Source organism: Balearica regulorum, chromosome 19 (genome assembly GCF_011004875.1).
Source record: "Balearica regulorum gibbericeps isolate bBalReg1 chromosome 19, bBalReg1.pri, whole genome shotgun sequence".
NCBI lineage: Eukaryota > Metazoa > Chordata > Aves > Gruiformes > Gruidae > Balearica > Balearica regulorum.
In genome coordinates this window covers 1,721,149-1,744,416 of record NC_046202.1, presented here as the reverse complement: position 1 = coordinate 1,744,416, position 23,268 = coordinate 1,721,149, and the positions used below count along the sequence as shown (strand labels likewise).

The window sequence follows — 23,268 nt, the reverse complement described above, 5'->3', positions numbered from 1 at the left end:
ACGACCTTTCAAGAGATTCAATACTAATAATAATTAATAATGCATGAACTACTCAGGGAAGTTTTTGGCTACGTTTATTACTAATAGTATTGAATGTAAAAGGCAACAATTTATTAGATAACCCTTTGCACTTTGGGAACATATCACCGCGACTCGGGGAGAGTTAAGCTCGCCGGCCGTAATAAAGCCTCTAACGAAGGACAGATCTGTAACTAACGTCGTTCCGGAGGAGAAACGGATGTGTTCGGCAAGTACCATGAATTATAAAGACAAGAGTTCATTAAATCTACTATATTAAAATAAAAATGACCGGCCACGTCAGGCAGTTCTATTTACTGACGCTCCCGCTGCTGACGCCCTCCCCTGACGAATCGCGGCCGGCAGGCGCAGCAGCGGTTCTCCAAAACCAGTTCCATCGCTCCGACACGCCGGAACTCGCAAGCGACGCTGGGTCGCCCTCCAGAAAGGGTCCCTAGGGTCGCATTTACGGCTTTGGGGGGGAAGCAAACCGAGCCCACCACCCAGTCGCCCTCCCACCTCTTCCCCCGACGCGCTCCCTCCGCTTCCAAAGCAGCGGCGACGATGCTCAATTATACTAACGAGCAATTTAGTGGGGAGGAAAGAGAGGGAAACATTCAGGGACCGCTGGGACGGGGCTGGTACGGACCCCTGCTCCAACATCCGCCCCTGCAAAGCAACGGCCGGGATGGGCGAGGAGCGGAGCCGGCCGGCCGGTCCCGCCGTGCTTCCTCCCCTTCCTCATCCTCCTCCATCCCAGCAGCTCGGGAAAGGCTTTTCAGAGCCGCTCCGCTGGCAGCCAGCCAGGAGCGTGTAACGGTGTCAGGTAGCAATTTCATTTTTAAAATGCTCTTATCAAAGATTTAAGGTGAAAGATAAGAAGAGCATACTAAATCATCATAAAGGAAACGTTGCATAAGGCGTAGTATTTTACAAATCAAAACAGTTATCGAAATGAAAAGGTATGAATATAAAACCAAACGGAGCCGGGGCTGAGGAGGAGGGGAGGGAGTGTGCCAGATTCGGGAGACGCCGAGCAGATTTCAGGTTTTCTTGGCAAGTCTCAAAGCCTGCAAAGAACGGGAGCGGTGGCACTCTCACTGTCGTTTTAAAACAGAAATAAAATGCCAGGTATGTTTATATGTGAGCACATACACAGACATCTATACACAAACGTGCTTATTTATATGCCTTTTCATATAGATGGATCTATAAATATAGATACATGTTTTTCATACCATTACCCACGGCTGCTGGGTGCTTTTATCAAAGTCATCTGACCTGGAAAGCATCTGTTGTTAATACCACTGTTTTATTATTTATCAAATCCATTTCTTCATAGAATGACTAATTTCACACCCACAGCTGCTCCCATCTTCCCTCCGCAGCTGCTCCTTCCCCGAGCAGCCAGGCAGGTTAGCAGCCCCACCTCCGTCTCCCACCGCCCACGTGCCGCTTCCGAGCCCTCCGGAACCCCCGGGCACCGAACCGGCACCCTGCGCTCGTGCCCTGCGAGGGACGAAGCGAAACCAAGCCAAACGGCCACGAGAAAAACCGTGCGGCATCGCCGGGGCTGGGAGCGGGGGAAAGGGCTGCCGATCCGCGTGAAAACAAATCCCGCACTTCCGTCATCTGATTTTTTTATTTATTTTGTTTTCCTGCAGTTGCAGGGAACTTCCAGAGACTGGAGGAAACCAAATGGTTTTACTTCTTTGTGCCCGCAGGAGGGAAGCAAGCCCTGCGCTCCAGGGACAGGCTGGCATTGAGAGCGGAGCTCTAACCGGAGGGAACGGCCTCGCAGAAACAGAATTGGCAAAAGCCAAACCCGCCTCCAATACCTTGAGGTGAGTTTTTTGCTCCTCCGACCTTCCTGTGAGCTGACGGGGGAATATTTGTTGCTGCAACGATGCTTCAAGCGTATTCTCCTGCCAGGCTTCTCCCTGCGGATCCTGCCCTAATTCTGAGTGCGCTGTTGAACACGTGCGTGCGCGTGCGACGGATGAGGACGGTTTCCATCGCCAGAGCCTTGCTGCAACTGAAGTCAACCACACAACTCTCAAATGACTTACACCGGGGCCGGCGACGCTCCCACTAGGAGTAAACACGGAGAGATGGTGCCGCGGTCAAAGACCGGCTCCGCGCTCAGCGCTGACGGGAGCCGTGGGCGAATCGGTTCCCCCTCCCTGCGCCCCCGATGCCCCCACCTTACCGGCTTCGCTGGGACAGTGCAAGGCTTAGCTCACTACACGCCTGCACGGAGCTTTGAAATCCCTCGCGGGAGGGCCGCGTAGGGCTAGCAGTATCGCGTCTGTTTGCTCCTGGTCGTCTTCTGACGCAGAGAATTAAGAAGTCGTTAGCATCAATAGGTGTTTTAAAATGCAGAACAATCTGCAAATTATTACACTAGTTGAAGGCACTCTTTCTGGTCCAGAAAACACTCAATAAATTAAAAAGAAAAATAACCACAACCCAAATCCGCCGACCTGCAGTTTTCTGAAAGAAGCTGTTTTTCAACTTACTTATTCTATTGGATCCAGCAAAAAAAGCGCCAGATGTTCTTACTTCAGCTTATATCGACAAAAACCATACAGATAAGCAAAATCACTCCTTGCCAGTACAAATTAATCAACCTAATTAAAGAAATCCTCAGTCAAAACCTAACGTTTTGGGATAACTGCTATCGAGCACAGGTAAGAGGGCACTGACGCGAAACGGCGCGGACCCCGCGAGCCCCGTGTGACGCAAACCGCCCGGCATCGCTCCGCACGCCCGGTAGGCCGTGCCAGACGCAGCCTGGACCTAGAGAGAGCTGGGAAAGCGAGTTCAGGGGGTCTCGTCCGAAGGGGGGAATGAAGGGGAAGAGGAAACGGTGGAAGAGTCGCTCTTTTTACAGACGGTTTGCTCTTCCCTTGCGGCTGGTAGCTGCAGACATGAGCCCCTGCCCTCTCAGGCAGGAAGCGGGACGGAGCCAGGAAAGCCAAGGGCAGAGCCGAGCTCAGGTACAGCCCGGGGACCAGGGCTTTTCCTTACGGACAAAGCGGGAGCCAACCGTGAAGCTGTCACCTCGTACCGCAGCGCGAGTCGGGGTTCTGTCCTGCGCTGGCAGCGCTCTGCCGCGGGCGCATCAAAGCCAGCAGATACACGTCGATTTACAGCAGCAAACTGTTCGCCCTTGCAGCTCCTATTTGTTCAATTCCCAGGGCAGGAACTTGGCTCTAACTGCGGTTCAGGGCTTCCAATTTTCTCTCTTTGGTAGAAAAGCGCCTGAAACGCAGGATCCAGGGATGCAGCTGAGCCTTGGGGTGAGAGCCGCCGGCTGCCGCAGGGCTCCGTGCGAGGAGCGGCAGGACCCAAACCCGCCGCGTCCCCGGTCACCGCCCGCAAACCACCACGGTGACGCAGCGCAGGGCCGCGGGGCTCCCGCCGGCTGGAGGGCCGGGGGATATGCCGGGGCTGCAGAGAACTGCAGTGACCTGTACCTTCTCCCGCTCGCAGAAGTCAGCGGGAGTGGGGGCACCGAGGTCCCCGGGCTGGAGCCGTGACACCGCCAGCTCTGCGGCCACCGAAATCGGGCAGAAGAGGATCACGGTCGTGCGGTGGATCGAGCTGCAAACGCTCCACGGAGCGAGACAGCAGAGGGGCGGCCGCAGCCGCCTGCCTCACGTGCCAAGAGGAACTGGCCGGCGGGCGAGGGCATGCAGAGGAGAAGGGTAAACCGGCGGCTGGCGCAAGCTGGAGCAGGAGGCAGGAACGCTCTGCGGGACCTGCCCCGAGACCAGACAGAGTGGGACTGCAGCACGCATTTCACACAGCTAAGCTAGTAATTTTAACAGCTTCTAATTTGCTAATACAAGAGGATTGATTAGGTGGAATGTATCCACGCAAGAGCTGTAAACCGTTAATTGCAGGGTAGCAATGTTTCCGTTCGCGCACCCCATCGCCAAGCCCTCCTTCAGCAGCAGACTCGCTCGAAGCTTCCGCCTCATAAAAACGACGCCGGGAGCAATTTCTGCTGCCCAGGCGCGGAGCGGGGCCCCCCCCCCAGCCAGCCACCCGCTCGAGCTCAGCCGCCCAGGTCAGCAAGGCGGCACGCGCTCACGCGCCCCGCAGCTCGGACCAGCACCCCCCACCCCAATTACAACACTTAAAAATAAACACCCCAAAGACCAGGATCAGAGCCGGGGGATGGCGAGGCCCGCAGAGAGAGACGGCACGGCAGAGCCCGCTCGAACAGGAGGCCGGGGGGTAAAAGCCTTTCCTTCTGCTACCGGCATTATTGGTGTAACCCACGTTTCTGCTGAAACTCAAGATTTTGGGGGTAGGGGCTGCGTTATCTGTTTGTTTATACAGCTCACCAGGAGGCTTTACGTATGGCAATGACCTTGCAAAATGAAAGGCTTCAGCGCGGCTTCGGCAGCACCCGGGTCCCGGCACGAGCGCGGTGGCAGCTGCGGGAGGGGATTTACTCCGGGGCGCGCCGGGCACGGGGAGGCAGAGCAGCCCCTCTCCTGGGACACCAAACGGCTTCGGCTCGCTCGCTCTCAGCCTCGCTGGGCTGCTGGGAACGTCCTCCTCACCTTCGGTAAAAGCTTTATTATCAAAACAAGCAGATATAAAGCACAGATATAAAAAAAAATATGAGCCGCTCCCCCAATGCGTATTTGGGAGGACTCGCCCAGTCTGCCTTCAGCGATGCGCTGGGGGAAGAAAACACCACCCCGGGGAGCGAAAGCAGCGTGGTGTGTCTCAATATTTTCCTACCGCATTTTTGGGCACAGGCACGCTGCAAGTAGCTGCCTATTTTCTCAAGGTCACCACGCTGATTTTAATTCTGCTTGTTGTATTAAGACTGCCCGTCTATGTAAATGTTGCATTTTGTTCTCCTCCTGTTTCTGGCCTTTCCTCAATTAACATTTTCAAATAGTCCCACAAGACTTGAAGCGCTACCTGCTAATCACTTTGCTCCTGCATTCTAGGAAGCAAAAGGGTTTCGGTTTCATCTGCTGAGTAGATTCATAAGCAAGAACTTATTCACGGCATTTAGGATTTCTTTCCGTTCACAGATCATCAGGATTTTTGCTAATTTATCTGTCACTCAAACTGGCTGCTCAGCAGTGACAATAGAGATGGCAAACTGAAGTCGTATTAAAATGACCTCACCGTCTTCTCAACACAGCTTCCGCTGGGAAGATTACGTTGACTGTTTCTAACACAAGCACTCATCTCGGCGCAGCTCACGCATACCGACTTTCTGCAAGTGCAACTTAACCATTATCATAATTTAAAAAAAAAGTTCTTAAATATTTGCACAACTCTTGCTTTATGGTTCCTGAAGAACCTTTACAGAGAGGAGAAAGGCTCCACTGATTTACTGTGCACTCTCCAATACGACTGTCATCTAACTGCATTAAGTTATTGATACTGTTCAGTACTAAGTGCGTGGGAAGATTTTTCTTTTTCAGACAGCGACTATTAACGGCAGTTCTACGGGAAGGAAATGCCCGGCTTTCCGCTCGCGGTCCTGTCTACGCCCTGCCCTGGGTGCCACGTGGATACCTTCCGCGGGACCAGCACCGCCACCTCCCATCTTTCTCTGTCTCTGCTCTTCCATCTGGATATCAGCCTCCGGTGATCTGCACAACCCAGAAAGCCTAACTGGTATTTGAAAAGCTGTTCAATACCTTCCCTATACGGGTGCCACAGAAAATGCTAAATTTCCCCCTGCGCGCCTCTTCCTTCCTGCAAGTTCTACGCTCTGGCTCTGACGCCCCACCACGGGAACGAGAGCAGGACGTCGCCTCCTGCGTTCCTGGGTGCCTGACACCCCCTTGGCAGAGCCGCCGGCGAGGCAGCGCTGGCCGTCAGGGATGCCTGCCTGCACCTCATCCCTGCCTGCACCTCATCCCTGCCTGCACCTCATCCCTGCCTGCACCTCGCCTCCCGTGCCGCAGGGGGAGAGCGCCCGGGACGGAGCCTTTCAGTCGGCGTCTCCTCTTGTTACTCCCTGTATTAGGGCTAATCGAAAGGAGGTCGGATAAATTAAGAAGGTCAAAGAAGGTGTAGTTGTGCAGGGCTCTCCCTCTGGGGAGAGGGAATTAAATAATTTGTTTACACATTAGCTACGAAGACAAGATACAAACGAGTTTTACAAACGAGTTTTACAAACCTACTGTCCTTTGCAATAGACTTTTAAGTTGATCTGTACCTTAAAGTCTGATCATGTAACTGGAGACTCCCAAACTAATTGCTGGGCTGCGTTTGCAACCTTTACTGGAGGTTGGTGGGATTTTTTTTTCTTATTATTATTATTGCATTTGTTTGTTAAACAAGAAAATAAAAATGTCAAGCCACCTCCCAAGCGCTGCTGGCAAGCCGAGTCTCTCCCCTTGTTTAGAGAAAGCATTTGCACACATCTATTCCTTGGGTGCGTCCCGGCCAGTGCAGCTGTTCGCTCTTTCTCCTCCTCTGGATGTAATTTTCATTACTGGTATAAAATTAAGCAATAAGGTATGACAGACAGTACATAGCCGGGCAATTATTCCAAGCCTCAGGTGGCGTTATCCAGCACGAGGCTGGGGGCAGAATGACTGTAACCACCCGAGACGTTCAATAATCGCCTTGAAAAGCGTGGCCAGGAGCCTTATTTGCTATTCTGAAACCGAGCCTACTGGGATGCCGGGCTCACGCTGCCTCCAACGCATTTATTTTTACACTTCACTAAGGTGCCCTGATGCAGCAGCAATAGGCGCTGGCCAGGAAATTAAAAGACAAGGGAGACGGATCCAAGAACTGGCAGCTTTTACTTTTTGGTTTGTGTTTATTAGCACCGAAGTAGGGAGCAGCGCCGAGCTTGTCGAGCTTGGGGCCGCTGGCACGCCGCCGTGCGAAAGCCACCCCCCCCACCCCGCAGCGGCTGTCACCTGGCGGTCCCCATCTCCAAATGGGAAACCGGGGGGGGGCTGCGGCCACCCGGCCCCGAGCCCCTTCCCCGCACCCCGTCTCACCGGCGCAGCCGTCCCAGCTCCGACCTTGGTTCCACCCGGGATGGAGCTGAACTCGGGACACCCAGCAGAGACGGGAATATCGCTCTGCAGCGCCGCAGCCGTTAACGTGGTTTATGACATGAATATTTATAAGTGAGGATGTAATATTAAAAACATACACATATAAAATATTAATATGGCACATGTCATAGCTGCAATCTAAATAGATAGGTATGACTGACGGTATTATCGCTCAGCCATCACCACTTTCACTGATAGGTCTGTAAATGGTAAATAATATTAACTAATGAATCTTCACAGCCCTCGTGTGAAGTTTTGAAGCAAATATTTGCTTAAAAAGCAGTCTAACGCCCCCCCCATCTGCAGCTCCCCCCACTCCGATCCTCTGTGCCTTTGGCAGAAGACAAACACCCTGCGTCTCCACGCGTCGAGGGCTGAAGTCTGGCTGCGCGCTGCAAGCTCCAGGTCCCTGGGATGAATTTCACCGGCGAGGCCGAGCCGAGCGAGCGCTTCCCTCCAAACAACTGCACTCTCTGGAGCCCCATTTGTGAAGTGATACAACTGACAGGGGAATAAAAGCCCGTCTCGTCTCGGAAAGCAATAACAATAATATTGCCTGCATTTATACCTGATGTCACACTCTTCATCCAAGGCCCTTAAAGCGCTTTATGCTCTGAAAAACACCATCGCCGTGTTTGCGGATGCTCTTCCAAAATCCTGCAGGTCAAACCTGACCAAAGAGCAGCTCCGCCCTGAGCCCTGTCCTTCTAAAAGCAAAACTACGTGAGCAGGCGAAAGGTTCCCTCTGAGGTGTCCTCGAAACGCACGGTACTGTCGCCAGACCGCTGCCAAGAAAAGCCATGTTGAAAACTACCAAATTAGGCAATTATTTCTATATATTTTAAATACTCGTTACTCAAAACTGCCTCGGGATGTGTTTTTAAATGCACATCACCTTGCCTTACTTGAGGGGGACGGCGATAAACAAATAATTGCAGCGACACTTAATTATATTTATATCTCATCTCTAAAAATGTCAATTATAACTTCAGAGGTCAACTACAAAACCGGGGTTTTGGCAGCCGGACAGAACACAAAAGGCCATTTTTCTCCTAAGACAAGCAGCATCCTTCGCCGAGGCACAGACGGGATCTCACTGACAACATCGCTCCTGTCTCTTCCAATAAAGACAACCATCATGGCGACCGCTTCCACCTGGACAATCACTTTTACGCGCTGCAATCTGCCAGACGGGGATAGCGCAGACCCGCAGCACGACCCTCGCGTTCCTCGCGGAGAGCGTGGGAAGGATGCGGCAGCCCCCGCGCTCCCGCCCGCGCTCTCGGTGGTACGACGCGCACGGGCACGAATCCTTCGGTCTGAATTCTGCGGGTTTCGGTCAACCCCAAACCTCTCCTCCCACGGGCACACCAGTGGCTGCTGCGATGCCGCGCAGGGGTGCGGGACCCTCAGCGAGCCCCCGCTCGAGGGCACGACGGGCACCCCCCCCTCCCCGGCGCTGCGGGGGCTCGGCACGGCCTGGTCGGAGAGCACCCCGGGGAGCTGCCGGCTGAGCCCCGCTTCAGGCGCTGAGCGAAGCGATGCTCCCCCGCCACCCGGCCCCTTGCACACGCACGGAGGTGCCACCCACCCCCGGAGAGGGCTCACCCCCACCCTCACCCTCCTCGCAGGCACGGGAAACAGCGGGGGGGTTTGCAACGACCGCAGAAACCCACGCGATTTTAAAGCTCTGCCACAATCAACGCCTGTCTTCGGGAGATGTTTTACCCCCTAACGCACGGGATATTGTTTGCATCACGCAGACAGCCTGCCTTTAATTCTGTTTAGTTTTAAGATTAAAGAAGTCCAAATCACATGCTGTCACTTCCCTCCTCTCTCCCCTGCCATTCCAAACCGTGTGAGAGAGTTAATTGATATGAAAATAACTCTGGGGGCTGTGTGGCTTTGAAAAACATATAGTATTACATTCAATACCGGCAATTACAGCTTGGGGGATTCAGTCACTCAAAATCTTTGTCTTTTTGCAAGTTCAAGACGTGGGACTGACGTGATGCACGCCACGGACGGCTTCTGGAGCAGCCGATGGCTACAGGCAAGCACAAGGCACGTACACGCTGGTGGAGAGCGTTCAGGGCTGTGACCGAGAGCGTCCATTACCGCAACTCCCCAATACCCCACCTGCTCCTCGCTCACCTCTACCCTCGTGCTTACCAGTCGCAGAAAGAAAGGAGAGCTGCCACATAAATTTATCAGGAGCGGCTCCACTCCGCTGCATTTTCCTTTGCGCAAGACGTACGCAGCCTGGGAAGGGCCGAGCCGGCTCCCGCACCCCCCGGTTTGGACACTTTTCGTCCGACCCTTCCTTCCTCCCGAGCAGCCCGCCCGCCGCGCATGGCTCTGCTGCATCCAACAAACGAGCCTCCCGCTGCCAGGGTTCGGGGATCGCCCGGCGCGGGCAAAGCACAAGGGCAAGGCAGCCGTCCCGTCCGGCTCCGGCTGCGCGACGTGCTCGGCAGCGAATTGGTATGCTTTCTGGAGCTCCCTTCCGTAATGAAGTTAGAAGGACATCATCATCTTGCCTGGCTCCCCCCAACCCCAGAGATCAATAACTAATGCTGAACTCCAGATTTTTATCTGCACTTTGCAAGGGTAACAAAATAACATCACCCGCTCTTTTTTCTTTCCAATTACTAAATCCTTTCAAGATTGGCCCAGTAATTTTCAGCTCTATGAAATTTTAGGCAGCGGAGGAGGTGATGAAAGTGATCTTCCAGAGTGCGTGGAGAACTTCTGCGTGTGGTTTTGCTCCCCGTACGGAAGTGCAAAAGTACGGTACAGGGTACAGAAACAGGATTACCGACACTTTCTTTCCAAAAAGGAATGGCATCTTAACTAAGCCGACCCCGAGGTATTTGCCTTCTAAGCGCTAGTCCACTGCGTGCCCACTATCACAACTAAGCGGCCAAGCTAGGAGGAGAACCCTTGCAAGAAGACACCGCGTCCCAACCAAGCTAGGGATTGTTTTAGCTACGATACTCCAAAAATTAACCACTCCCTCAATTAAACACTCTCAGATTTTGCAGCCCGCCATTCACACCAGTGGACAAGCACGAAATGCAGTAGCTCTGAGTCTTATTTTCCTTAGAGAACATCCAGGAATAGCTGGACGTTAAAAGAGACACCAGCAGAGGCAACACTGTGGTTAGCCTGATGACATTTTTAACGTTGCAAAAGTTATGCGCTCCATTGGCAAGGCGTTAAGTTTTATTTGGGGTGGGGTTTTCAAGCCTTCCCAAGGTATTAATAAAACTGTTCAACGACGAGCAGCTTTGAAAATCCCTCTCACTGCGGCTGGTTAAATCTGCGCATTCCCACAAACTAAGCGATGTTGGTCCCGTGCCGCGCACGCAGGCGGGTTACACGCTACCAGACTACGCACGCACGAGTAACGCACACGTGCCAGAATTATGTCAACAAATATTCTCAATTTGCTTGCAAGGAAATTTATCTCGCCTTCTAGCAGTAGGGAGTGAATTTTAATACCGTTCCTTTCCCTTGCCTACGTTGATTATTCTAGGCATAGACTAACTACAGTAAACCACAACGGATATTTTATCTGCCATTTCTCTTTCCCTTGGCTAATTTGAAGATACAGATTGCAACCCGCAAGTGGTTTTAAGAACTGCCATTAACACCGTTGCTGCACGCTACTGCATTTTAAACATGTTTCCAACACAAGCAGAATGTCACAATTTGTAAAATCTGGGGTGATTTTATAAACGATCGATGCAGCAGAACTCGCTTCATCACAACAGCCCGCTAAGCCAGTTCATTAGCCTGATTAGCGGTAGCTACCTGTACAGGGAAGGAACAATTGTCAGAGAAGACTGGATAAATTCAAGCGTGAAGATGAAGATGACTCTTTCCTCTGCCTGTTACACTCGTTTCTTCCTTTCATCTGTACTTGGCAGAGGCAAACACCCAGAGCTCAGACTTCCAGACCCCTCCGGCAGCGCAGCCCCTCGGCGCCGGGCGGGCTTCACCCGCTCGCAGGAATTTTGGCTGATCCCAGCAAACAAGCAGCATTGTCCTTCACCCAGCAAAAGGGTAAGCCTGTTCCCTGGGGAACAGCCTCACAACCAGAGCCGACCCTCCCGTGTGCCGGAGAGCTCCCTTCGCTGCCAGGAGCGGGGAGGGGGGCTGCAGCCCACCCCGTCCCTGGCACGGCACAAGCGGGACAGAGCCGGGTCCGGAGCCTGACCGCGGTGGAGCACGCGGGAGGTGCGGGTAACGTCACCCGCGCCCAACGGCACTGCAGCCTGCTTTGGTCCTTTTGCACCCTCAGCTCCTCCCCACTCAGATCTCGTCCAGGAGCTCACGCAGGGATGCTAACGCGAAGAGAAATGTTATGGCTCGTATGTAGAAAAAACAGGCTATAAGAAAAATTAAGCAATAAAGTAAATTCTCAGAATTACAGGAGAAAAAAAAGGAAGACCTGTTGCCTCTCGTCTTCAACGTGCATTGTGGGGAAAACCCTTTGGGGAAAAAACCAAAAGGTTTCACGGCAGCTAAGGTGCCCTCTACATCTGCAGCCCTCAACTTAGCAGTGCCGGACCTTTTCTCCAGGCAAGAGAGTGGAAAGATGCTTCTGATGGAGGAATCCGTCCTCTGGGGACGTCGCTCAGGTTCACACCTGACAGCAGGGCTCCCCAGCGCACTATTCCAGCTTCCCCTAAAAGCAGGAGAAGCTGAACCAGAGCTGTTAGAGCAGAGCTCAGCACCAGCAGAGCACAAACACCAACGCTTCCCGGTGCCCTCACGCCTCGGAAAGTGCTTACAGCAGCACAGTGCCACCGGCGGCGGACAAAGGAGGGATCACCTTGAGGTACGCGGGAAGAGATGAGCGTCTTGCGTGCAGGAAGCAAAGGAAGGACCAACACACAAAAATGGTCTCCATTTTTCACGTCCCCGCAGCGGAGCCCAGCCAAGGCAGGCGCGAGCTGGTGAAGAGACCACGGGCCAGTTTGGCAGCAGGAACAGAGCTCGCTGCAGGCACAGCCAAGAGCCCCGGGGGAAACAAAACTCCAGATTTCAGCAAAAGGAGACTTTCTCCCCCATCTCTGGAGCAGAGCCCTGATTCGGGGACGAGGCAGCAGCTGGGGCCGCCCAGCCCTGCCACGGGCTGCAGGACGGGCTGACGTCCCCCCGGACGGGCTGTCCAGGTGGAGCCCCCCATGCCCCCTGCGCCTTGGAGAGGGACGGCAGAGACTGCTCTGCGGGGTGACAGAGGCAGAGACAAGAAACCGCAGGTCAGGGACTTGCAAATCGGGCTGCAAAAGCCTCCGAAGGACAGGGCACGGAGATGCGTTGCCAGCCTATCCGATGCACACCACGTAAACTTGCCAGGTTAAGACATAATTTAAGAGAAGAAAACAAGGGATACAATCAGAAGCAGGCTGAAGACTTGCTGAAGCACATTCGCAGGGGCCACGACTGTTGAGCGTGTGCCTCGGGGGACCAGAGCCCCTCGGTGCTCCCCACCAGTGCAGACCACGTCAGAGCGGGGACGCTCGTGCCCAGCACAAAAGCACGACATAACGCAGCTCTTAAACGCGGCAAACGATATGCCAGGATCCTGAGTGGAGAAGGGTATTTATGGCCCATTTAAGGGTGGTTGCAAAGGGTGGAAAATTCCCTGGATATAAAAGGAAGTTGTCAGGGGTTGAACTTTCCAAACTATGTAAGAGTTCTGAACACTTGGTTCCTGTTACAGAACTGATGGGCACTGCCTGTTCACATGCCCTCCCTGGCTCCCCGGAGCTTATCTTCCCAAGCAAGTCTTTTGCTCGTTGCTGCTGAATTTTCCAGGGCACTACGATCCCTGACTTCAGAGAGGGATCAGCGCCTGGGGGGGGCACTGCCGGAGGGAGGGAACGCTATCCTGGAGGTTTGCCTGGCTCACCCAGCCATCTGCACGCAAACAGCGGAGCAGTGAATAATTCAGACAGCGCTGGGAGGTCAGGTCTCCTGACCCTGCCATGGGGATGAGACGAGGCGGCAGCGGCTGGGCGCTCTGGGCTGCTCCCCTCTCCCATTCCCGGGGCTCCCAACGCTGCCCGGCGGGGCGCAGGCTCCTTCACAGCCCCCCTAAACAAACCTACTACATGCACCACTCCGAGGAGCTGACATACTCCAGGCTGAGACAATAACCACATTGATCAAGCGAGCTCCTGCAAAGGGTGAACTTAAGTATCCGGGGTGCGAAGGGCAAACGACAAACCTTGGGGCTGCACGTCCACGCCATCGCACGGGGGCAGAGCCCCCTGCATGTTAAAGCAGGAGGCTGGGGACGTAAAATCGGTCTTGTTCAGAGAGAAGGGAAGAGGGTCTCGGAGCCTGGTGCAGTTTGTGGGGCCGCTGTGAGAGCCCAGGTAGGTTTTGCCCCCCCAGCTGAACGGGGTGCTGCTGGGCTGCGCTCTGCCTAGAGTTCGGCGTCTCTGCTGCAGCGATAACGTGAACCACTCGCCGGGAGACAGAGGAGCATCATTTATTTCCACTGAAAGGAACGGCCGTAACATTGAAACTAATCCTCAGCTCATTTTCACAGAATTGTAGAAGCAATGATGAAACCTTGTCTCTCTTGTGAAATATGTGGAGGGAAATTCCTCTTGTGGAGATCCTGCTTATTCTGAGGTACCATCACTGGAGGATGAGCGGTCCTCAGCTTCAAAACCCCGGCATGCCTGAAACCCCAGCGGAGGGGTTTAGCCCCTAGATTCCCTGCTATCTCAGCTTAACGTAACGCTAGCCACCGTGGTACAGACCCTCTGCTTCCCTGCGGCCTCACCACACGCGGCTCCCCGGGCTTTACTACCTCCAGCGATGCCACGGAGCCTGATAGTGGTCCTCCCAAAGCTAAGTCATCAGACTGACCAGAAAAATCAGCTCTAATGAGAAAACGCAGCCGAGCTGTGGCATTACATGCCAAACAGCCCCTCCTCTGCCCAGGACAGAGGGAGCCGTCTCACACACACGCACGGCTCTGCTGATTTAGCACCGCTGGATTCAGCCACCGGGTCATCATCACGTTGACGCTGAGTTTTGGCTGTGCTCACCATGCAGAAGCTGTCACAAAACGGGATGTCTGAGCTCCCGGTTCTCTCTTACCTCTATGCCTGTTGGTCGTCTTGTCAAACATAAGCATGGCGTCCTCTACCTGCAAGAGAGAAGAGGGGAGATGCGTGCTTTAACACACCGGCTGCACGGTCCACAAAGACACAACAGACAAACTGGGAAGGGGAGACAAAGGCAGGAGCAGCCTCAGCTCGGGTACAAACGATGCATCAGATCTCCTCGCTTTTGCTCAGAGTCAGCTCTTTCGGAGATCTGCTGCTTTCAACCCCCGTGCTAGCTGACGTTTGATCCCACAGCGGAAAAGCAAACGTTAGAAGTTCTGTTTCCCTAAAAAGCCAAAAACCTAAGGAGCTCCTCCACCTCTCCTCGGTCGCTGGCCGTGCCTCATCTCAGCCTTTTCCCCTTTTTTGCAGGGAGATAAGGAAGGGCCAAGAGAGGAATCGTGGATGCAAATCAAGCCCGTGACTTCTCCAAATTAGAGTCACTGTCTTGGCTGAGAATTAGGAGGTTTCAAGAAGTATGAGCAGGGTAAAATCTGGTCAGCCAAGAAAGGTATTCAGAGGGTTTGAAAAGGCCTTTTGAAAAGCTAGAGGAAAGAGGGGAGAGGGAGGAGGGAGAAAGTTTAATTCGCATCAGGCTTGGCATTTCCACTTCAGAAGAGAGATGACTGATGAAACGTATTGAAGTGCAACCAAATTGCTTTCAACTTTCATTACTATTTGCATGATTTATTCCACCTCCATTTAATCTGTGCAGCCACACCTAAAATTTTACACTTATTTTAGAAGGATGTTGTGCTGGGGTTTATTTTCCAGCATTATCACGTTTTAAACTGTTGCTCAGAGGCTGCAGGAGCTGGGGCAGGTCGGTCCCGCACGCTGCGGGAAACGTCCTGCGTAATCTTTCTGAAAATAAATGACAGACTTGCTATTCCCCATCTTAAACTAGGGCTGATGAAAACCTGTATCACCGCTAAATTGCAGAAGGTGCTGGGGGAAGGGAGATCTTTAAAGAAAAGGTTTTATTCTTTAAAGACTCCACTGGTTATCTGTGGGGGTGGGTTTGGGGTAGGGATTTTTGTTTGTCTGGGATTTTCGGTTTGTTTGGGGGTTTTTTAGTGGTTTTTTTCCCCCTGGTAATTTTTGTGATACTTCTATGTTCTTATATTCTGGCATTCTATAAATCATTTACTTCAGGAAAAGTGATTTCCGATGCAGTTACACGCTCTCTTCACCTCACACGGTGCCACCAAAGGGTCCACCTTTCACCCCAGCGGCCCGTGTCCGCTTTGGGCTGAGCTCTTCCCTTGTGCCAACACGTCTGCGCAGCAGATCAAGGCAGGGAACCGCTCCAGGTTAAAATGAACCGCGCTTTCTCCTCCCGGCTGGTTTTAAGTCAGATCAGCTTCCCAGCACGGCCAAACCATCGCTGGTGGTGATGCACCGCAAGGGACGGGCCTGAGCAGAGGCAGCACCTTCTGGGACGGTGGGACCACTTTCGGTGGCTGTGCCAGCTTCTGCTGCCTTCACCTGATCCTGGAATTCCAGCAGGATTCGAAAGCTCCCGCCTGGATACAAGTCACGGTTCAGGGAGTACAGTTTGACTGTAGTCCTCTCGTGCAGGTCCAGCCTACTTCTGTGCAGAATTACAGTCTGTCGTGGCTGGGCAGAGACACGGTTTGGGAAGGTGGTAAAAACACAGCTTGAACCTCTCCTAACTACCAGACTGAAATATGTTCCAGGATACAGTAAAAAAAAATACAGTGCAGCAAAATTGTACACTATGCCTAAACTCATCTAAAAACCTGTCTTGGGTTAACTTGGTCTCAACTTTTTCAGTCCCAGCGGTTTGCAAAATGTGTTAGCAATGGCCCGAGATGGAAGAGAACAGCATGCCTCCTTGATACCCATCTCGGATGAGACCTAAAGATGCTGAGGCACTGAAAAATCCAAACCACATTAAGCAGAGAGCCATTTGTCCTGCTGTCTGTCTGTCCTCCAAGGAAGAAAACTCACAAGTCTGAGTAACATCAGAAGGCAGATAAGGACAGAGCTGCCCCCTTCACCCTACCACCACCGCTTATCTCTGCTCCGGGGTTATGTTTGCCCAGCAATCTTTTATTTTTCATTCTCAGAGGTCTTGGCCCCACTGGAACCAAAAATTACATGCTGCACCTAATGCTGTTCCTCTGCCTCGGTCCACGCGAGCGTGCTGAGCACCCTTTTGTCCCCACGCCAATCGCCGTTGCAGAAGTTTTAATGCGCAACTCTTCCAGCGTGACCTTGCTGTTAGGGGCAGAAGAGGCGTAAGATGCACAACACGACTCTGCCCTCGCGTTAGCACGGCCGTGTCTCAGCCCGAAGTCTCCCAGCAGGCTGAAGCCTCGGCCGCAGGGTACAAAACCCGCCCTTGGGCTGAGCCAGGGCCGCAGCAGCACCGCGGGTTTGAACCTCTTGTGCAGCCTCTCCCTGCTCCTCCAAGCGCTGCCGTGACACAGGAGGGACGGATCCCGGCACGGGACCGGGCGGGGGGCTCTGCGTCCAGCCCCTGGTCACACTGGGGATATCTGCAGTTTTGGTCACCTCTCCCACCTGTACAAGGTGACACCTTGTCTCACCCACCAGACACACGTCCTCTGGGCAAACAACACTTTGTGCCACGTGTACCAAGGCCCCACTTCGCTGGAATGATGATCTTGGCAGAGATCTTTTTAATGCAAATAAATCCTTGTTAGCAGTAACAAACACACGGGCCAAGCCAGGAGCTTTCCATCACGCTGGCTGGGACCCCGAGGAGCGCGGGTGCACTGGAGGTGGGCGCTTAGTCCCTCCTCCGAGCAGCGGTACCCACTTCTGGGATCAGAACCGGGCACGCAGCTCCCTACGAAAGGGGCGGCCCCGCCGGTCCAAGCCTGAAAACCTGCAAGGGGGAAGCGGCTCTGCAGCCGAGTTTCAGACGCGGACCAAGCACGCCTTTAAGAAAAAATAATCAGTGGGGTGTTCTTTAAGCCAGCTGGTGCCCTTTCAACAATGTCTAATTGGTTATCTTTTCTGTTTCCTAAGGTCAGAACATTTTATCTCCGTCTCTGCCCTTTCTGAGTTTACCCCACCCTGCGTTATTTTTTAGGGCAGCCATTGTAATAGAAGAATAGCCTCTTTCCTCCATAGTCCGGTGACACAATGAGACTTCTTGAAACCTCCTGAATAGATAAAGTGCAGTGGCAAAAGGAAAATTCTATTAATGCTTTGCAAAATAAAACATCTAAGAGCTGGTTAGACAAGCAAGAGAAGAAAATCAATATGGAGAGGGCAGCGCGCTTAGAAAAACTTTTCACTAGTTGCAAAAAGGTGGCGAGGGTATGGGAGGGAGGGGGAGAAAAAAACTTATTAATTCAGAAAACCCATCAATGGTATGGAAATCTGGCAGAACAGCAAGAACTGAAACTAGAAGAATTTGAATATACAAAGGGCTGAATAGAATGAGAAAACCACACTGCCTCACACACACAGCCCGTTTCTCACGGTTCTCTGTGAATCAAACACAAGCGGCTTGTTCAAGTTTTCATCAAGGAGAAATAAGGGACACAGTCAAGGTAACCGGCAGTAAACCCTGTAGTAAGCAAATTGATCCCTATTTCAGGGGAAGGAAAAAAAGAAAAACAACTCTCAGATGAAACTCAAGTAGATTCAGGAGCTGTGATTGTCCAAAAGTTAACCCCCTCCTCCAACCTGAGCCTCCCTTGCTGGCCCAGTATTTTAAAGATGCTCGAACAGCACATTTTCCAGGTCTCAACTCAAACACACAACTAGCACCTTGCTTAAAGAAGAGAAGAAAATTTTCCCCAGGGTTAGAAACAGAACTGGAAGATGCAGTCGCCACCTCCAAGGCTCGGCTGGGGTACGCCCAGGACCGATCACCCACCACGCACCGCCGGCTGAACCCTCGTATCAGCTACAGAAGTGGCCTCCTGGGAGCATCTTCTCTGGGCACGGCGAAAAAGAGCAACACCAGCAAAGAGCTGAACTTCCCCAGCACGGGTGTGAGACGCTGAGTCACCGAGCAGAGAGCCACGTCGCACTCCGAAAGCTCCTGGCAATCCAAAAATTTCTCTCTCTCTTCAGATACAGCATGGCTCGATATGGAGACTTAAAGGAGCTGATTAATTTGAACTAATTATCGGCATCAAAGGAGAGCATATTACAAAATGAACACAGTCTTAGCACTTAAGGTAAATAAAATAAAAAAAAAAAAAAGAGAGACTTGCCAGACAATGCCAGTTACAAGTGGACGCTTAAGCCCACCAGCCTTCTCCTCTGTCCCAGCATACCCCACACAAGCCTCCAGTTTAGACCCAGTTTCTCATATAAAGCCTAACTAATGGGCTTTAGTTTATTTAACATTTTTTTCAACCCACTTGGGGCTCTGAGAAAAGGAAGGGCTACACCACTACTTTAATCACTGCCTGGAAGGAGAAATAAGGGAGAATAGGAGGAAAGAAAAAAAACCAACCTAGAGGAGCCAAAGGCTTTAATAATCCTAACAGTTCCCTGGGTTATTTAAAATATGCCCAACCAGTTCACAAAAGGCTCCACAGAGATAAATGTATTTGATTTTCTTCCACTTTAATGGAGGCATACATTTAAAGCAACAAAACCAGGGTGACCTAAATAAAATGACTATTAATTGTACTCAGAAAGGCTCTGAATTTAATGCAACTGATCTAGCCCGGCACAAGAACACACAGTATCCTCCATTCAATTCCTTCCACTTTCCTCTTGGTGATTTCCAACTCCTCTCTGCTCGCGGGGCAGTCCTGAGCAGTCAGAGACGATCAAGCCTGTCCCGGCCCATCGCCGCCCACACCCTAACGAACAGGCTGAGTCCTCTGCACAGACCAGCAGCGATCCAGCAAGCCTCTGGAGCACGGTGCTCCGGCAACGGGAGCGCGGCGCTGCCTCCGAAAGCTGAGATGACCAAACCAGAATGTTTTCTGGAAGACTTCATGCCCCGTCTTGTATTTCGACAGCCGTGCGACGTCTGCACAGACCGGCAAACCCCAAGGCGGTCCACGCGCGCGCAGCTTGCAAAGCCAACGTCCACGTACCAGGTGCCTGCGCGCAGACAGGAGTAACAACGGCCGCTATGTCCCATCTCCAGGTTCTTTTTTTTTCCTCCCATTTGAATCAAGTTTACTCATTGAGTAAAACCTCCATGAGGAAACTACCATAACTATAATGAACGGACACGCAGCAGTCTTATGCCTCACACTCCTCATCCAGCCCAGGAAAGCTTTGCCTGATCCAAAACCTGAGCTTCTGCCATGTCCAGAGCAGGTCAAGATTCATCCTGCGTTCCCCCCAAGAGCTCTTTGTTTCCAACACTCCCGAGCAGATTTGGTGCTACGTTCTCCATCCCTTCAAGGATAAAGAAGAATTAGGGCAGACAAATGAAATAACGTGCTGTAATCGAACACTGTGGCACTTTGGATTGGGTCCTGGGAGAAAAGAAATTGCAGAAGGATGACATTCAGCTGTACACGGCCGGGTTGTGTTTCTACCCGCTCCATCCCCTGACTCGTAAACTTTACAGGTCTATCACTTCTTCTGTTCTCCCAAGAAAAGCGTGCTGGATATTCTGGTCTAATTCCTCAAATTATTTATACACACTGCACAACTCCTCCAATATTTTGCTTTCTGAAGCAGAAAAACCTCTTAGCTGCTAGTAAACTGTCAGGTGCTATTATTTTAAATGCGCATGTGAAATCTAAGCACCAGCAATGTGCTGCTGCAGATTTACAACCGCCCCCCACATAAATTAAGACAAATGCATATCGCATGCCAGACAGTTAGAAAAAATGGTTCCCCCACACCAGGCCTCCGGGTTTGATTACGATGGAATTAAACAAAGAAACAAACACTTTAACCGTTTCCCCTCTTTCCATCAAGCCTGCCCCTCCCCGTCCCAGCCTGGCTCCCTCCCCGTCCGAAGGCACCCGAAGCACCCTCGCTCACCACCCAGGCACCTTTGCCAGGGGCTGGGTCCCTCCCCATCCCAGCCAGCGGCGTTTCCAGCACCGTGTCCCAGCACAGATGACCACAGCGGACTCCAGGCTCCCGACCCAGAGCGTGGCCGGTCCCGGTTCCACCACCCCACCACGCTCAAGGGCTCCCGCGCTCACCCGGGCGGCTGCTGTCTTGGCCAACGCACCAGGGAGCAAAGCGGAGATCTCCAGGGCTGAAAGCATCAACTACTACAGCTTCACTAGGTAGCCCTGGCTCCCGGCTGCGTGGTGAGAGATTCATATCCTCTGCAGATCAGGCACGACTTGTGTAGTGCTCCCCGGGGGGCTGGAGACACACGGTGAGGTCCCTCGCTGAGCGCTTCCCAGTGTTTCGCGGTGACGACTTACCAACCGAGGACTGACATATTATGCACCATGATGATAATCAATGCCATACTGTGCAAGAACAAATTCCAGTGCTAGCAATTTTTCCCCCCAGCAGTCAAGTCTTTAAAAAGTCTTCTTCAGCAATTATAGCTAATAAAACTACAATTTTATTCAACACACACATATCATTGTAACTAATTTTGCTCCATCAGGGCTGAAATTAAAACAGTCATTCAATCACGTTAATCTCAGGGCTTGCTCACCAGCCGTGACATGGCAAAGAGCGTCCCAAATGCTTGCCAAAAAGCACGGTGGCTACTCTTGGACTTCAAAATGCTCCCGCAAAAACCCAATGCATTACTCAACGCTTACTCTACCAAGGGGGATGTAAGAATGACTAATGCTCTCCAGAAAGAACAGCTTTCCACAGCAGGACAAATTAAAGATGACTCCATAGACGATTTCTCATTAACTCCTTCTCTGGCATTAATAATATGAAGTATTGATGAAAGCAAGGCTCTTTGCCATGCTCAGATCAAGTTATAAACTACACAAGGACTCTTGGAGCTTTCCTTTGACCTGCTGTCTTGGCTGAGAACTTCCCTTGTCTCCAGGATTTCCAGCACACGTTACCAAACACCACTGAGTGGGAAGACAAAGTTCTTGCAAAAAAAACCCCCAAAACCCAAACCCAACCCCAACCAACAACCAACCAACTCTGAAACATAAAGACAATTCTCTATCCGGCATCAAGGGCTGTCGTGCTGCTGCAGGACCAGCGGCAGAGAGGGCAGCGAAACCAGGAAGGAAACGCAGCAAGGCCGGCATACGGTGTAACGCCAGCTTGGGTTGGTAATGACCTTCACCCAGCAGAACGGCTGGCATTGTATAAACTGCCAGGGCCGTTTCTCCAAAAGGTACGATATAGCTACACAGCCAGGGCCACCACCGGAGAGAGGCACAGGGGTCCCTGCAAGAAGGAGGGATGCAGAACAAACCACGCCAGCAGGCAGCACTGACAGCTCCGCTTCGGCCGGGCACTGGTAGCTACTGCCGCCAGACGAGGTGGCCTCATCTCCCAGGTACCTGTAACGCTGGGCACTTCAGGGATGCCTTTCACCCCTTCACAATGGAAGTCAAGCTGAAGACAACAGCGACACGGGGAGCCAAGCGAGACCATCATGGTGCTAGCCTCTCCTGGGCCGCTGGGCGTGCGTACGTTTGCTGTGCTTTTATGGAGACAGAATACCTGCCTCCGTCAGAGCAAAGCAAGCCTCGGGCTGGGTCCGATCTCCACAATCAAGTCCTGCAGCCAGGTCTAATTGCCCAGAACAATTTATGCCCACCAGCGCACGGGCAGCTGTCCCCTGCGTCTCCTTAGCTTGACGAGAAAATAGGTTCCAGCGCTGCATTTCTGAAACGGAGTAAGAGAATCAGAGGAGCCGACAGCGAGATGGCATCTCGGAGAGCTCGCAGGAGCCAGCAAGACATCCCCGATCCTCCTGCCCTTCTCCCAGGGCAGCAGCGCTGCACTAACAAACATCCAGCGGCAGTTCAGTGCGCTGGGATCCCGACGGAAAAGGGTACAGAGGGTCCACGCAACCACCCTGCAGCAAGAACCCCCGAGTCGGCTCCGCGTGGTCACTAGCAACGCACACCAACCCCAACTGGCAGGCTAAGAACAACTTGCTGGTGCTGTGCCGCTTACAGCCCTGCATCGATGGAGATTTGCACCAACAACCTGAACGTTTCACCACAGCAGAGCAGCGTCTTTTGCCAAGACCGGGCAGAGCCGTGGTGCTGCCCGGTGCCCAAACGCTCACGGCCTCGCTGGTCTCTGGGGACAGCCGCAGGGCCGAGCGTGAGCGTGTCACCGTTCGGGACCTCCCGCATGCCTGAAATATCTCTGGATGGCAACAGAGATGACAAATGCCATAAGTAAAGCAAGATCTGCCACGATGACCCTTTTTGTACCCACCAGCACAACACACGCGCTGACCTGGCCACAAACGGCACTGTCTGAGCGAGCACCACGGCACTTTGATGGTAATTATCCTCAGGAGAGCGCAGCGAGGCAGGGACACGCCGCTGCTGGACATCTCTGCTGCTGCAGCGTTCCATCGCCCGCAGCCAAGCAGGTCCCGCAGTGGCCAGCACCACCGAGAACGGCTGCTCTGCGCCAAGAGATGCCATTGCCCATGTTTGGCCCAGCTAAAACCAGTCCCGCGCCGGTGGGTTTTTGCCCACGGACGGGATTTGAGGTAAGGGCAGCCCAAGCTGCAGTTGGAGCCAGCTCTGCAGCCTGGGCCCCCCCGGAGAGCTGCTGCAGAGGATGGGGACACGGGGGACAGCAGCGGGAGGACCCCACGCTCCTGGGGACACGTCGCCTGTGGCAGAGCTGCTCCCCTCTTTCCAGTGTCTCGGCTGTCTGCCGCCACACACGCCATCGCATCCCCCAGCCTAGGCAAGCCGCCGTCTTTAAAAAAAGCAGAAGCTAACAAAGGACAGAAAGCAGACATCCATACTTGTTTCTGGAAGCAGACTGATCTGATGCCACACGATACGCGTGTTTACACGAAGCTGTAGCGTTTGGTTAACAAAACGTATCTGTGAATTAGAGCAGTGCCTCCATCGCTGCTGTAATAAAACTCCAATCTACATTTCAGCCAGAAATCGGTGCCACAGAAATTTCTTCTGTGATCA

At 52.7% G+C, this 23,268-nt stretch overlaps 2 protein-coding genes across 13 annotated transcripts in view; both read right to left on the bottom strand.

Annotated features, from left to right (window-relative positions):
- MSI2 (musashi RNA binding protein 2) overlaps positions 1-23,268 on the bottom strand; it is a 250,333-nt gene that overhangs the window by 83,095 nt on the left and 143,970 nt on the right. For all 12 annotated transcript variants that reach the window (XM_075771476.1, XM_075771480.1, XM_075771474.1 and 9 more), the window contains one exon: positions 14,211-14,259. In XM_075771476.1, the coding sequence (XP_075627591.1) occupies positions 14,211-14,259 (49 nt within the window). The remainder of the gene's footprint in view (positions 1-14,210; positions 14,260-23,268) is intronic.
- DYNLL2 (dynein light chain LC8-type 2) overlaps positions 1-23,268 on the bottom strand; it is a 250,316-nt gene that overhangs the window by 223,651 nt on the left and 3,397 nt on the right. The gene's annotated exons all lie outside the window — the stretch shown is intronic.